A 16,500-nucleotide genomic window follows, 5' to 3' on the forward strand; every position below is an offset into this window, starting at 1 on the left:
CGCTATTTTGCTCTTTCTTGAGACCTTGGCAAGCATCAAGTTTTATGTCTCGGATTTACATCAATAGAGAATAATTAGATGTAATCATAATATTTGATATTTTGTTCACTATTTTTGCAATGGTGTATCGCAACTAATTAGTAAAAGAATAATGGTAAGCAATCTTTGTTTGTAATAACATAACACCCAATAATGCTTTATTTTCAAAAACCATACATTTAAATACAATACGTGAGAGCAAAAAATTCTCTTGGATTATTTCATAAGTCACACCCGGAACAAGTGGTAAGATAACCTAGACGAAAGCACATGGTTTCCAATTCCTCTGAGTTTGACTGTCTACAGTTTCCTCTGATAATTTGATAACATCATCGGTGAGTAATGGAACTTGTAAATTTTCGTGATTTCTCATAGCCGCATTTGCCAGTTTTATCATCGCTTCATCTATAAAATAGCTGGTCATCATTACTCAAATAATGGACAGGTAAAATTAAAATAGATATTGACGAAGTCAGTTAAAAGTCAACTATATATTCTTATAACAGAGAAATTTTCTTAAGACAGCGAAATGATTTACATTTATTTTAATAGTTAACAATCATCATCGAAAAAAGGAACAAAACTAACTAATTATTACCAATTAGTAATTATAACTAAGAAATAGCTGTTTCCTTTTCTATTTCCTTTGGCTTGGGTGACACCCCTATATACACCCCTAAAGAGGGAAGAGGGAAGGTACGAATACTAAATATTTCCATTGTTAAGATTTTGTCTCCGGACTATTGTGAAATTTTCTGCTCATTGTATATAGGAATAAACTTGTAGTCAGATTAACTTAATGGATAAATTTACAATCCCTCACCTACTTAAGTTAATTAGAACAGGAAATCGTTTTACTCCCAAAATGCTGTCTCATTTTCATGGTAAAGCATTTTGTAATAAACTTAAGTGGCTTAAGATTGCTATCGTAAATGTAATCTCACCTATTTGAATATTGCTTTTGGCTGACGTTATAAACCAATAGAGAATATCATTTTCCTTGCAGAAATCGTCGATTTGAGGTGGAAGGGTTTCTGTGCTTATATCTCCTTTATTTGCAAATAACACTATGGGAATTCGTAGTCCGCCCGGTAATTGCACTTTTTGTCGTAGATCTTTTAACCACTGCAACATATGTAGTTATTTTTTTAATTGAAAACCAAACTAGGAGGTTAAATATAACTTCGAATTTTGCTATAATGTCATCAAAAATACATTCGAAACCTATAAAAAATTAAAACCAAGCTAAATATTGGTACATTGTCAAAAAAATAAATATTAATTTGTAATTTATAAATAGAGATAAAAATCACTTGTGCGATCTCTAAAAAATTCGCCAGGCATCCGAACTCTCAAAAATATTACCTTCAAAATTAATTTAGCAACTTGTGATGAACTCATTAAATTTATTTCATCGTGTTAATAACGCGATGTGGTATGGAAAATGTTATGAAGTTAATTTCGCAATCTTTATTCAAATATCAGAAGGAAATTTCTTTGTGGTGTTGACAATGTTGTTTAATGTTTTATACTGGAGTCTGGTTTTCCGTCACTAACCAACACTTCGACATGTAAAAGTAAAAAATAATCGTGTGTTCATTTTCGTAGCGTCCGCTTATTGCTATTAATAACAATTATAAAGGAATTACATTAGGTACTAGGTATATTATATTTATTAATAAGTTTACCTTAACGATATTGTTGTATGTTTCTGGCCGCGTAAGATCAAAAACTAGCACCGCCGCTGCACTGAAACAAGACAACATTTATGGGTATGTTTCCTGTCACACGGATATTTTTATCAAAATAAGAACTAACGATATTTTTAGTATTCTACTTTAATTCAAATTAATTTAAATTAAGCCTATATAGTTTATTATAAGCTTTAAGCGGATATGGAAAAAATTAGATTTTTGCAATTTTTTGTATATGTACTGAGGCGGTACAATTGCTAGAGTGCACGCCAGCTGCAGGTAGGTATAGGTAGATATAAACTAAGGGCTATGACTCCTCAAATTTTCCAGGTTCTAACCTAAAAAAGGTTTTGTGTAAACCTGTAAAGACAGTTGCTAAACTTTTTACTTTTTACTTATTAGATCATCTATGGTAATAGAAGGGCTTGGGTAAAAATGTTCCTCAATTTTTAATAATTTTGACCATAAATTTTTTTTGACGTACTAATTTATTAGGAATTGTTTCTAATATCTATGTGGAGTTCAATGTGATGCAAATATAGTTGGTAGGTCTGGAGTCAAATAGCACTTAATTGTTTCAGTAGACAAAAAAGTTGTGGTGGAGTCTACTTTATAAGAACATTTATCTCTATTGCAGAACGAGAATGAACACTAATTTTGAAGCATCCGCCATACGTACGTGTGTCTGTAAAATACACTCGTCAAAGAACCAAATCTTGCCTGTCCGCATACGTCCCACAAATGGAGATTTACCCTGGTGACTTCATCCCATTCGAGGGTCTTTACGGCAAAATCCGCTCCTAATGTGGCTTTGTGAGTTGATGAAAACTGTGCTAAAATATATTTGAAAAAGAAAACGTGTAGTGTATAGATATTATGTAGCCAATTTATGCAAACTAGCCCAACTAAACTCATAGTTTTTATAGTTTCAAAAGATTGATTGAAATGTAGTGCCATCCCTCTGACATCTTTTAAACACTTGTAAAAGTGGAATCGAACTTCCAATTAATCAAAACATGGTCATAATATGTTTATTTTTTTAACTAAAACGAGTCGGCCCATGGAGAAAATCTGACTGCGTTTAATACGTAAGAAAATACCCCATGAACTGTTTCTTTATTTACGATCGGGCAAATAGTAGATGAGTTGATGAGAGATGATGGGAAGAATGCCTAAAAAACGAAATTTTCAATTTAACCCGGTCTAGTGATATCTAAGTGAGCAATAAAAATATCGAAAATGGTTTTTACATAACGCACACGTACCACAAAATCTTAGAAAATTAATTTCTTACAATGGAAAGATATTTTGTCAACTGATTTATTACCATGAAGGTCTAAATATATTCGATATATATTCATTCGCTATGAAACCAATTTCCCAATTAGAGATTGTCAAACTTCAAAAAGTAACTTTTACTTAATAGATAATATTGATAACTTACCACTTGTATATCTTTGAATAATCGAAGTTTTCCCTAAAATTTGAAAAATGAACTTACTTTTCCTAAAGAATTAAATATATATACAAATATTAATTTATTTACCTGAAAATGATTTTGAACATATTAGATTAGATTAGATTCACATGTTAGCAAAAAAATTTTGACATTTTTACATTATTTTATAATAACTACCTACCTACACCAACATCGCCTATGACAACAATTTTGAAATTAATTTCCTTCTTCTGTAATCTAGCAAGCCGTAGATGATCATTGATCGTAATTAATCTAGATAAACATATTCCTTTTCCGGTTTTCGCTTCACCGTTCTCATTCATTTTTTATTACTACATTTACTAAACTATTTACCAATTTTTGCGATACAAACGTGCGCTACTCAACAGCGAGCGAAAGATTAGTAAGATATTAACACCTGATTCTCTTACGTATTATGGCGCCAAAGTGATAAAATATGTATTTCTAAGTTTAAATAGACAATGGTACCACCTAGTGACTAATACACGAAGTAGATCAACGTGGATCACCCTTAGTTACAGATTTAATCATTAAGGTTTCTTGACGCACGCACACCGGTGGAACTGATTTGTAATATTGTAAATTGAAAAAGTTTTCTAGTGCCTGGTTATTATGATAATTTAAAGGGTTATAAAAGCTTATTCCGTATGTCTGGACTTTGCAAACCATATGTCATGATATTTCTCATTTTATCTTAGGTTCATGTTCATTTTCATTTGAAACAGATTTGAGTTATAAAACTATGGTTTAACTAGCACTCAAGATTTTAACTGAATCCGTAATACAGGTCCTACTACATTTGAATAAAATAAAATAAAATTAACCCTGGTTAATAACGTTAAATAGTATTTATTCTGTGGTAAATGCACCCCTCCGAAAAAAGTTTTGTTCTCTGGAAGCCTTGCAAATAAAATACGAAGATTGACATCAAATAATTACTATAGCCCCACGGACAGTTGTGAAATCTTCACAACTGTTTGTTTTTGTAAATGTAAACATTAGTTTAATATAAAATGGATGTTTTGCCAGGTATTGACTAGAACTTTTGGTTGAAAATTGCACGATAAATGTGTAGATCCATTTGATATCTAGTTCTAGAGTTGCTATCAGATTTCAAGAGATATGGGTATGGATTAAAATTTAGATAGATATATAGATAGATAATATTGTTGATTAATCGTTTGTTTCCGGTTATATACAAGATAACTTTATTTTTAGAGGGACTAAATGCAACCATCAAAAAGGGTCCAGGCCTATATGAGTTTCTCGTAGAAGCAGAACTTCAACATTACCTTAATAGTTTTAAGTACGCGTTAAATATTTGTTGATGGAATTTTGTGTTGCTAATTATATCCTATTTATTTTTAGAAATACTTTGAAGATCACTCACCCCTCTCAAATGAAGTTTACTACAGAGGGAGATCTTATGGATATAGGTATGTCCAAACCTGAAATGCGACGCTTGAGAAAATATTATGACAAACATTTTCCTCACAATTACTTATCGAAATTTAAAAAGTTGCTTACTCATCGCAAACAAGAAAATACATCTAGCGATGCTTGTTTGTTGATGAACTCAGAATCAGTGTGCTTGTCTAAAAGTCCCAAGGTATCCAGCAAACATATCATACCAGCTGCAAGTATAACAATTAATAAAGAACTTGGAATGGGGGAATTTGGAGTTGTCCAGCAGGGAGTGTGGTGTAATGAAGGAGAACGCATTCAAGTTGCAATAAAGTGTTTATCAAGGGATCGCATGCAGAGTAATATGGTGGAATTTCTGAAAGAAGCATCCATTATGCATAACATTGATCACCCAAATATTGTCAGATTTTTTGGTGTCGTGCTTCCCAATATTGAAGGAAGCCTTATGTTAGTAACTGAGTTGGCTCCTTTAAGGTCTTTATTGGAATGCCTAAAGGAGCCTTCACTTAGAAGCAGTTTCCCAGTGTTAACTTTGTGTGATTTTGCTTATCAAATCTGTGATGGAATGCAATACTTGGAAGCCAGTCGCCTTATCCACAGGTAAGTAAGCAAATTTTCATTCAGCTCTAAACTTAATGGATATGATCTGTGCTATTACCTTAAATGTTCTATTTAGCTTGTCTCATATGTTTATTTAAAAGTTCAAAACATTTAATTACTTTTCATACATGTTTTATAGAAGTATCAGACTGACACTTTCTTGTGTGGGGTCACTTTATCTCAAAATAATTATAAAACTGATAGTTTAGATAAAATATAGTGTAGAACAAGTGCAGTAGGGCTCATTAAAGTATTCGCATCTTGTTAATGTAATGAATACCACAGTAGTAATATACAGTGAGTCAAAGCAAAACTCATACACTGTTAAATAAATAAACAAAACCGCTATATTTATAGGTATTTATTGAGTATATGGTGCAAAAAATATTTTTAATATTTTGTTAGGTATAACAATGATAAATACAAATGTGCAGAAAAATAAATCATATATATTTTTTAATACATTGCCGGCTGCATTCTAGTATTCATAGAACGGATTTACCAAATTTTTCACAGGAACTGGGGTCTATGTTAGCGTATTCTTCCCTAGAGCTTTCTTTAGATCACAAATATTGAGTGTTAAAAATTTTTCCAAATGAATCCAAAGATTTTCAAAAAAATATATGAATAGTTTCTGAATTTCCTATTTTAAAATTTTCGAAGAATCAATTTTTCGAATTCGTTACATTTATTTATTATTTAAAATCCATTTTTCTTTTCTTATGATTTACTGCACACTGAACTGTAGCATGATTTCTATTTACCATTTTAGCAATATCTCGCAGATATTTTTGATTATTGTAATGAAAAATAATTAATTTTCGCTCTGTAGTTGAAGACATCTCTTTGAGGTAACATGTTTTCTTTATTATACAAAATAGGTGACAAACATTTTTTTGTATTTAAATAAAAGTAGCTTCGCAAAATAACGTCGTGTGCCTTTTTTAGTTAATAAAATATTCATTTTGAGATAAGATTTTTAAAATATTATTTAATTTTTTTATTAATAATTTTGTTGTTTTTTTATTTATGCGCATCTGTATCGTTCTTTCGTGTGCTAAATAATATATTAAAATAAATTGTTATTCTACATAGGCAATATAATCCACCAATTATAACTATTTTGTAAATTTCTTTAGATACAGTTTGACTCACTGTGAATAACTATGATTCGGATATATGTATATATTACCGCATTTACATGCATAATTGGTGAAACAAAACTGGGTTATTTTAAAAACCTTATGAATACAGAGTTGTTTAATAAACAGATAAATACACACAAATTATTATTTGCTCATAATTTATATTTCATATCTTCTTTATTTGAAGTCAGTTTTTTGAAAGCAACAATCCTAATTTTGTTGCAGTTAGGTATGAGTATTTGCTGTAAACAAAAAGAAAACAAAACCAATATTTTCCTCAATATTATATGAGACAGTTTTTTCTATTCATTTAAAGAGTAGGAACAATGCTCTAGAATTCTGTTCTTATTACTGACATATATAATTCACTATTTCAGAGATCTGGCGGCTCGAAATATACTTGTGTTCTCAAAAAACAAAGTGAAAATCTCCGATTTCGGTTTGAGTCGCGCTCTAGGTCAGGGGAAAGATTATTACCAAACAAATTTCAACGTGAATCTAAAACTGCCAATCGCGTGGTGCGCCCCCGAATGCATCAGCTATCTGCGGTTTACTACAGCTAGCGACGTGTGGGCCTTCGGCGTTACCTTATGGGAAATGTTTTCGTACGGCTTCCAGCCGTGGGCCGCATTAACGGGCCAACAAATTTTGGAAGCGATCGACGAGCCAAATTTTCAGAGGCTGGAACAGCCTGACTGCTGCCCCCTCGACCATTATAATTTAATGATGGATTGTTGGAGACACGAGCCGCCTACTCGACCCAGGTTTGCGGATATCGGACCCGTGTTGGCGGAGTGCCGGCCCGAACAAGTCCAAGCGAAAGTTTCCTCTAATGAGGGACCCCACATGTTGTCCTTTAGGGTTGGGGATGTAATCACTGTTTTGGATAAAAAGTGAGTATTTGTTTCTAATATATCAATTGGGTCTTTGCTAACTACTTAGACTATGTATTTTTATGCTTGCTTGCTTGCTTGTGGACACAAGTCATAATACCACATAGGAGAACCTAACAAGAAAATTTCAAAACGTCTATCTAAATTTGGTCTTAAGACTGCTTTTAAAACTGAAAACACCATAGGACATTTCTTAAAAAACAATGAAACTAAATTACGAAAAATTCAGTAATCCAGAGTATGAAAGTTTATATCGAACAAACGTAGAACATTTAAGAAACGCATTAACAAACATAAAGGGCGTATAAAAATAAAAGTTCCGATTCTAACTATGCCATTCATTTTAATTCAAAAATGCACAAGTTTGACGATAATTTTGTATATTACATAATCAATCAAAACGCAATAACCCAAATTTATTGGAAGCTTTCGGAGATGAACTAAATGAGATATTTAAATCTATTACTGAATGACCAATTGGATTGAAATGCGTCTGCGTTGTTAAATTAAACTTTATAACCCTATACCGGTTATTAATAGTATATTATGCAATAAGTACGGTAAACGGCATTTGACGTACGAGTTTATTTGACACGAGCGGAGCTAGTTTTTAATAAACGAGTGAGTTAAAAAGTTTACAGAACGTGTTGCATACCATACTTTTTCAAAGACCGTTCGTTTTTGGGTACATTTTCGCAAAACAACACTAATACATTCACTGACATTACCGTCAGAATTGACAAACGTCAAAATTCAAAGCGTGGAAATATCTCCGAAATCCGATCGCTCCCAAATCCGTGCGGTAAAATTTTGGAAATGTCCGAAATGGCTCGGATTTGTGGGAAACGAAATTGACGTGGTAAAGTGACGCTTCCCGCACTCTAGATCGGTGGGTAATTAGGTATTTTACAGACGGGAGTAGAAAACATCTATTACTACCTGTTTATATATATAGGTGTGGGAATACTGTTATATTTTGTATTTAATTAAGGTTTTTGCCGAAACAGCTGTCATAAATTATTAAATATCTATAAAAATCTGAACATTTTTTGTTCTAATTTAATAATGATTTTGTTGTTTCTGCAATACAGCTGCTGGCCAGTGTGGTAAATTTGAAAATTGAATGAGGAAGACGCCTAAGCTTTTGTATATTATTAGTAAATAACCAGTAAACATAGTAACAAAAAAAATTGTAAATTTCTTGAAGAGACCGACAGGAAAATGTACTAATAACAAAAATAAAACTGTCATCTCCATCTCTTCTATAAACAAAATAAAAAACTCTAATTTCTTTTGTTAGGACGCATACTCCTTTATGGAAAGGCGCAACGGCCAGCGGAAAAACTGGCGTTTTCGATCCCGCGAATGTTGTGGCGTACCTCGGTAGCGATTTACCTAGCTCGTCGTTTCTGAGGTCCGGTATGGATGCGACCAGGTCGTCGGCACGGAGAAAACTGAGAAGTGAGATGATCAGCGCCCCCCAAGGCGATTTCAAGCATACTGGACACGTGGGCCTGGATGGGGCGTACTTTGGCGATCTTAGTTTCTTAGGCGGATCTAAAGGAAACGTAAGTAGTTAATGGCCGCCGGCTATTATACTTTTTTGTGATTTTTTTCTTGGTTAAAAGAAATTATTCGTCATTAGAAAGTGGATAATATATGAAATTTGAATTTCGTTTTCAATCAGAAACTTTTTCAATTATCTCGAAAACTTGTATTTTCAAGTTGTGACTTCTTTTACTTACTAGTACGGAAGCGTTCCTACCCAAGTTGTCGCTCCATACCGGCCCCATAAAGACCTAGAAGCGGCTCCCCTTTTGGACAGCGATCATGTGCCTGCTCCCGCCCCTTTACAGGATCATGAGTATCATGAGATAAGCGATGAGGAGGAGACTAATAATAGTCCTCATTTGGATCTCGGTCCTTCGCTTATGGCCGAAATGGAGATGATGTTCAGCAATTTAGGAACGCAGAACCACTCCATGGATCACGAGGGTTCGAATCGGAGTAACGAGTTGAGGGAAAAATTGAACTGCAAGGGAAAGAAACAAGCAACGGTGAAGCCGATATCCGCGCACGATAAGAAGACGCTTGATACGGCGATAGCTCTGGCCACTGAGATCACAACAAGGTAGTTCTATTTTCATAAAGTTTTTAGATTAGGATAATAAGACAATAATGATAAAAGTTTAATTCATTGCTAACATGATTAAAACTACTAAATTTAAAAATTAGGTCCCTGTCAGCAACTGCCCCCCCAACCCCGGCCTCTCCTGGTAAGAAAAAGTTCCACTTCAAATTTCCATCAGTCCACGAGAGTGATAAACATTCAGAAAGACGAAATTTCTCTGAAGAAGCCCTTTCCACTTCGAATTTGCAAGTGAGCATTTCCATATTTTTAGGTCGCTTTTATTTCATTTTTAACGTGGCAATATTGGGGATCAATTAGAGATCAAGTTTTTGTAGATTTTTTGATTTTGCAATAGGAGATTGTTAAATTTCTATTCATTGTTCTTTCTTTATTTTACATGTTAGGACTAGTTAAGGCAGGCTGGAACACATAAAATTGTTTCCCAAAAATATAAGTAAATTTTTACAAAAGTTAGAATTCTGTGTAGTATCTGGATATGTATAGATTATTCCAAAATCTACTCCTAAAATAAAGATTGTATTCACATTTTCACAATTGTAATGGAGTAATTTTTTTAACAAGGTACGAAGCAGATAAAAATAAGTAAAAAAGTTCACATAAACATATGTCCTAAAATGCTTCGTTTTGAAGAAAGTGTTAAAATATTGCGAAAAAAAATTGTTATTTGTTATTTCAAAAATAAATTTTTAGATTATGCCTTCTGACTTTTAAGCATAGATAAACTTGTTTTTGTTAAACCAGTGGCCTTCCTAGGATAATTCAGATAATTGGCATTATTTAAATTCGCTTTTATTTCCATAACAATTCTATTCAATATAATGATAACCAAAAAATAATTATTTTATTAATTGATTAATTGAATTGTAATTATCAAGTTTCAAAGCAAAAAACGATTTTTTTCGCAATATTCCAACACCTAAGTTAACATTTTCACTTATTTTTCTTCCGAATATGAAGTTAAAGTTTCTCCATTATAATTCGTACTATCTTCTGTATTAACGGTGTAGTAAACCACCTTTATGGACTTAAAAAATATTTCTTCAAATGCTTTGTTTTGGAGCTATAAAAAAATAAGTGGGTTGATGAGATAATCCCATTAATCACTTAGGTAAGTTTCTTCTTTTTGTCATTTCTTACACCGTTGAGTTGTGCGTATACTAAGAACAAGTTGTGGGGATCTCCAATTGGTTGGTTAAACTCCGCACTTACAAAACGACGAGTTCAAATATTTCTTATATTGAAAACTACAAAAACTAGATTATTTAAATTCAAACTCCGAATATAATATTACACATACTAACACTGTTTTTCCCCCTTTTGCTTTCTTCTCCTTTTCCCACTGTTTTGTTTTGTTTCGCCCGCTTCCCTCCCATCAATCAGAAATTTATGAGTTCGGCTTCGTCCCTCGACGACACGATCACGAATCTGCGTCTGCCGTTGTGGGACAAAGCGTCCGCCGAATTTTGCTTCGCCAAATCGCGAGAACTGCTCACCCGCCCATTTCCGTCCGTGCATCGCGTACCCCCGAACAGTTCGTGTCGCGATCTCCTTCTGTTCGACGACGACGACGACGTCGCTTACCGACCGCAATCCCTCGCGGAACGTAGCTTCCGAAATTTGTCGTACGACGAAGACTATTACCATCCTCTTCCCTACAAAAATATCGCGATACCGAAATCCGAAGGAGTGACCAGAAAAACCTACGCGTCCGAATGCAGGTTTCATCGGAACGCCACCAGCCAGAGCTTTAGGTCGACGTACAGACCGTTCCCGGGCAATCAAACACGATACGTCGAACATTCGTACGTTTACTATAAGAGCGACGCAGTGGACGACGCGCAAAACTATTTCCCGCGCCCGCGCAATCTCAGTTACAGCGACGTGCACGACGCTCTGCCCAGGCGGCACAGCCGAAGCGTGCGCGAACGCAATCGCCGACGTCAATCGTATAATCCGAAAGCGTACGAGTCGAGCTCGAGTTCGAGTGACTGCGTCAGTGTCGGTTCTGTCGATTTGGAGTGGCGTCGCAAACGGACGCCGAGGTTGTCCGGTTCGAACGCGAGCATTCGTTCGGAGATGGTTAAACGGTCGACTAATCCGTTTCTAAAACCGCAGTTTAGTTTGAAACTGACGGGTCGATCCCCGCCTCCGAGCAGCAGCGTTTTGAGCGGCTTAAGTCCCACGTCGGCGTCGCGCAAGAAACTGTCAAATAGCAGCTCGACCGATTCGAGTTTATAAAGTGTTTGTTTCTTATCTGTTTGGATTTACGCTTGTTCCGGGATTTCGCCAGGACTAGTTTAGGGCGAGCTAAGTTTTGCGTTTCTCGGAACATTGAAGGCTTTCATAGTTAAAAAACGTCATGATTTCCTTTAGAACTCCCAAGAAAAGATACTTCGTTCGTGGTATTGTGCTGGTCGTCTAAGGTAAAGTTTGTTCATGGATATAAGAAAGTGACTAACTGATATGAATTAAGGAAAGACCCGGGCACGCTGTAATAATGAAATATGGCCGAACAGGTCCGTACTTTGCTTAGAATTTAATTATTTGGAGTTTTGTTAGGAAAGATACTAAATAATATTTATTTATTTATGTATGTATTTATGTTTAAATCTAAAATAAAATTACAAATTATTTTTATTACCTACTTAAATTACTTAAAATTATTCACATAATATATCAGTATTACTATCGTTATCATCGCCTTTTCTAATTATTATTTGTTCTATATTATTTGCAATATGGATATACGATTGTTCTGCTTTTTCTATATGTTTAACAGAATTTGTCCAACTTTGTGGAGGGATGTTAAAAACTTCTATTTACTTTTTACTTTCTATAAGTTTGAGGACATGTTTGGAACTAGTTTGTTTTTAAACCAACTTGCTTGCTTGCTGGCACCACGTTCAATGAGAGTCAAATAAACTTTGTTTATAACTTCCTTAGTCCCAATAGAATAGTGTTTTCCGCATTTTTGCGGGAGCGTCTCCTGAGATACACTAGACTCGCACATATTTTGCATAATTCGCACACGATTCAACACTGTATTACACACGAAATAAGAATGATTACTAATAAACTTAAAATAAGTAGTATACCAAACCAAAGAATGTTAAACAGAGATAGGTATAAAATTATTTTCTATTACGGACCACAATTTTACCGGGATTTAAATTCCGAAACTTGAGGTAATAATCTTGTTGCATTGTATGTTAATGACCATCCTTGGATAATCCTATTCAAAAGCAATTGGCCACTTTCTTATATCTATGAATACACCATACTCAAACAAAGCAGCGGCCTTTTCGTCTAAGTTTAAAAGCAAATCTGCGTTAGACGCAACGACATTATATCTAAAATATACCCCTAATGTTTACGGAGCCAAGGTATAATCATTGCACTGAGGTGGCTTTTACTTGATGAAAGTGTTCACATTTTCACAGTTATTTAATGATTTATGACGGCTGTTTCGGCAACACCCTGCTTCTGCGGGAGGGGAGACGGCTCCGCCTTTTCTATCTCGTATAATCCTGGTCCTAAGATCAGAAATATTAGCAATTTGTTTACAAGTGCCAAAAACAATCTTATGGCCTGTCTGGTGTTGGTGCACTAGTAATAGATTTTTAATTAATAGTGTAGGGATATAAATTTAATTTTTATATTTGATCTCCATAATAATTTTTTTTTTGCTTTTTGATTGATTACATAAAATATCAAAAGTATCATCAAACTTGTGCATTTCTGAATTTAGATGAATGACGTAGTTAGTTAGAGTCCGAACTTTTGCCATGATCCACATTTCAACTTGTAGACCCGGATTTTTCAGTTTTTCAATTTAGTTTTATTGGTTTTTAAAAAATTCCCGATGGCGTATACAGTTTTAAAATCAATCTTCAATCAATCAGCCTAAACAGCTGTCATAAATAATTAAATAACTGCGTAAATCTGAACATTTTTTGTTCTAATTTAAAGGTATAATAGATCACATCCTAAATATGGCGTTTTATAAATTTATTACTTGGTATACTCAGAAATACATAAGTTTTTACTTTCATTAGTGCATTAAAATTGCTTTCTTAGTACACAAATTATCAACCTTTATTTAGTATTGTGTTTATGATTCGTTATAGTTATTTTTACCATAATCGTCAAGTCGGCGTATAGAATTACTGAAAAGAAACTGAACTGTGCTTGAGAACTATTTACTGACTCATTAACGATGATAGTTTGTTTGTCATGGAACTTGAAAAAGGAGTAAGGATGAAACCATAATGATGTATCAACTTAACAGGGATTTATTTATTTTATCATTCCACAAACCCATTGAGAAGAATAACATCACAAAATACTATAGAATTTCACTACAATTAATATTTTACTTATATGACTTTATTTGTGAGCTAATTTACTGAATATTATTATTATACCAATACGAAGCAAAATATTGCTTTAAATCACTTTACTGGTTAGTAATTCGCATCATAGCAGGCAGCATTAGCATTATAGTAGTGTCCAGGAAATCCAACGAGGTCTTTTGAACTAAATGTATAAAATGACATTGGACAAAACTGTAAAGCGGAACAAGCGTAAATCCCATTTTTAACGCTATAATCTAACCAAATATATACCGTGATATATATTTATATACACATTTCTACACGTATTTCTCGAATGCCTACCGAACGTTTGTATTCCTTCCTTTTACAAATAAAACTAGCGCTATTGTTTTGTTACTTTCATTTCGACCAAATAATTCCTGTTTTTTTCTGTCTTTTTTAAATCCGTTTTTGTTTTCCCGTTTTCTTTAGTTTTTAAGTTTACTTTGTCCCTTTAGTCAAAGATCACGCAAGAGGAACAAATGGCTTATGAGGGCCTTGTGGAAAGCCCTTCGGTGGAAGTAACACAGGTGAGTTTCTGTCAACGAAAACAATCATGCAGTAAAATTAAATATACAAATATCTAGAAACTGGAGATACTCCACATATGTTTATAACATTAAAGCCGAACGTGATCATATTATGTAATTACATTAACCAAAAACCAACATTTAAAAAAACAAACATGCAAATAGTAACCTAATAAATAAATAATAAAAAATTTAAAAAATATTAAGGCTTTAAATGTAATAAAAATTTTGTAAAATGAATTAATACAATTTGTTAAAAATGGACAGATCTAAATCACTGTCCTTAACAGATCCGATCATTAGTCATTTAATGCAAGAAGTAACTATTTATGGTCAATTATGTCGCCCTTTGAGGAATAAGTCCACCAAGTGTTGCACAATGTTCCTAACAATATCTAAGCAGAATTAATTATTGTCATATAGCATTATCCAAATCTGGAATAAATAATATGAAATAGTAGAATTGGATACAAGATTGTGTTAGTGTTATGTTCCGCAAAAATTTGAAAATTATTTATTGTAGATTTTAATTCGACATTTTCTGAATTTAAAATTGCAAAAGATATATAATTCTAAAACATAAAAATATGAAATAAGCCTCATGAAATTTGTGTAACATAATTTATGAATTACTCTATTCATCATCATTTTGTCAAAGTATTCAAATCATTATTTTATAGCTCATGGTAACCAACCCACTGAAAATGTTGAGATCGGGGCAACCCGTTATAAATGTCCGCATGCGATCAGCAAGTATAGCACACACATTACCATCGAGATTAAATGCTTCTTCGAGGAACTCCATTCCTGAACATCTAAATGATGGCACAGGTATCTTCAAATTAGAAATTTTTGAAAAATCGTTCTTATTGTTGGTTCAGCTTTTTCAGGCAGTTCGACACTACCTAAACAAAGCACCATGCCTCGATCGGCGAATCACTTAAGAAGTCAAAGTGAATCTAAGGATGATAACCCAATCCCATTACCTCCCAGAGATCGCAACAAGATCTTATTAGCGGCTAAACCACGCCACACACGCAAGCATCCTTTAATCATACCAGCTTCAAGCGTGCAAAGAACTCTGGATAAAGTAAACACAGTGTCGCCCCCTCCGAAGACGATTCTAGATCCGTTTCAGATGCCCACGGAACCGGTTTACTCAAACAATGACGTTTTGACGGAAAAGAATCCAGAATCCATTCACTTTGAGGAACAGATCGAGTCGAACTTGAACGCTTTGGATGAAATCCAAGGAGCGGATCAGGACGTGGTCGATGGAGGACCCCCGCAAAGTCACCACGTCAGTTGTGAAGATTTATTGAAGTTCGCTAACGCCAAACCAAGTTCTAGAACCAGGGGAAATGACTCGGATGAGGTTAGAATTATGTCGAAGGTTTTAGGGAAAGAGGTAAGTTAAGAGGTGAATTTGGGTAGAGTTATCCAAACAATATACCGTTTTTACGACATAATCCAGTATTTAACTTTGACGGTCTAACCGCAGGCCTACCTCGCCTGGGTTTCTCTTTGTAACCTTCAATAAATAGATTCGCAATTACACAATGACGTTTCAGAACTGTACTTTGGTGTTTCGTGGATACAAATGTTGGAAGCAGACGGATTTGTGTAGAGTTTCTATGCAGTGAAAAATCCATTCTTACTTTTAAACCCGACTCTTTAAATACAACAGTCCGTACTGCACAATTCTTGTCGATTAACATTTTAAATACGGCCCTGGCTTGTGGTATATGTGCTGAAAAGAATGGTCCCTTCCGCTTTGCAACAGGCGGGTCTTACTTATTCCGAGGGCAAAACCATAAAAGGTTGTAAAAACGGTATATGGTCTGGAGAACTCTACCAAGGTCCCACAAGATGTGATTACAGTCGACGACGGAGAAATGCCTGGAAGCCCTAGATCAGTCCAATTGGGATGTGATGAAGGCAATTAAAATTCTAAAATTGTACAATGTGGTTCACGCAGACTTGGGTGCGTGTTTAAACGCTTTAGAAAGTACTACATGGGATATTACTAAGGCCGCCCAGTGGATTTTGCAGTTGGATGGAGAGGTCACTCAGGTTTGAGTTTTGGTTTTGCTTGCAAAAAATGTTTATTAAGTTTAAAATAATTATTGATTAAATTTTAATTTATTTATCATCTTGCCTTAACATTAT

The 16,500-nt window shown here is 34.2% G+C and overlaps 2 protein-coding genes across 5 annotated transcripts; one reads left to right on the plus strand and one right to left on the minus strand.

Moving 5' to 3' along the window:
- Positions 1-35: 35 nt before the first annotated feature.
- LOC132696943 (ras-related protein Rab-38-like) lies at positions 36-3,688 on the minus strand. Its single transcript, XM_060662101.1, has 6 exons — positions 3,374-3,688; positions 3,178-3,210; positions 2,413-2,566; positions 1,728-1,788; positions 984-1,164; positions 36-444 (listed from the first exon to the last, which is right to left on the minus strand). The coding sequence occupies exons 1-6, from the start codon at positions 3,513-3,515 to the stop codon at positions 296-298; spliced, it is 720 nt and encodes a 239-aa protein (XP_060518084.1). The 5' UTR covers positions 3,516-3,688; the 3' UTR covers positions 36-295.
- A 437-nt stretch (positions 3,689-4,125) lies between these two features.
- LOC132696678 (activated Cdc42 kinase-like) lies at positions 4,126-16,499 on the plus strand. 4 transcript variants are annotated; one of them, XM_060661653.1, is made up of 11 exons: positions 4,126-4,339; positions 4,432-4,519; positions 4,582-5,238; positions 6,761-7,276; positions 8,577-8,844; positions 9,025-9,407; positions 9,512-9,656; positions 14,260-14,331; positions 15,012-15,162; positions 15,213-15,739; positions 16,213-16,499. In XM_060661653.1, the coding sequence occupies exons 1-11, from the start codon at positions 4,336-4,338 to the stop codon at positions 16,408-16,410; spliced, it is 3,009 nt and encodes a 1,002-aa protein (XP_060517636.1). In that variant the 5' UTR covers positions 4,126-4,335; the 3' UTR covers positions 16,411-16,499. The 4 variants fall into 4 exon arrangements, with proteins under 4 accessions (XP_060517636.1, XP_060517638.1, XP_060517639.1 ...); XM_060661655.1 differs by having other exon boundaries at positions 15,903-16,355; XM_060661656.1 differs by having other exon boundaries at positions 16,201-16,355.
- The last annotated feature ends 1 nt before the right edge of the window (position 16,500 follows it).

Source organism: Cylas formicarius, unplaced genomic scaffold, assembly GCF_029955315.1.
Source record: "Cylas formicarius isolate icCylForm1 unplaced genomic scaffold, icCylForm1.1 PGA_scaffold_1__22_contigs__length_36826433, whole genome shotgun sequence".
In the NCBI taxonomy this organism is placed as follows: Eukaryota; Metazoa; Arthropoda; class Insecta; order Coleoptera; family Brentidae; genus Cylas; species Cylas formicarius.

What these genes read in the sequence shown, in the direction of transcription:
- LOC132696678 (XM_060661653.1), top strand. An exon ending in GCCAGTCGCCTTATCCACAG is followed by an intron (nt 5,239 to 6,760) that starts GTAAGTAAGCAA and finishes TCACTATTTCAG; the next exon opens with AGATCTGGCGGCTCGAAATA. An exon ending in ACATCTAAATGATGGCACAG is followed by an intron (nt 15,163 to 15,212) that starts GTATCTTCAAAT and finishes TTGTTGGTTCAG; the next exon opens with CTTTTTCAGGCAGTTCGACA.
- LOC132696943 (XM_060662101.1), bottom strand. Translation starts at nt 3,515, where the DNA reads ATGAATGAGAACGGTGAAGCGAAAACCGGAAAAGGAATATGTTTATCT. An exon ending in AGTGTATTTTACAGACACAC is followed by an intron (nt 1,789 to 2,412) that starts GTACGTATGGCG and finishes GTCTTGTTTCAG; the next exon opens with TGCAGCGGCGGTGCTAGTTT. An exon ending in CAAAAGCAATATTCAAATAG is followed by an intron (nt 445 to 983) that starts GTGAGATTACAT and finishes GCTATTTTATAG; the next exon opens with ATGAAGCGATGATAAAACTG.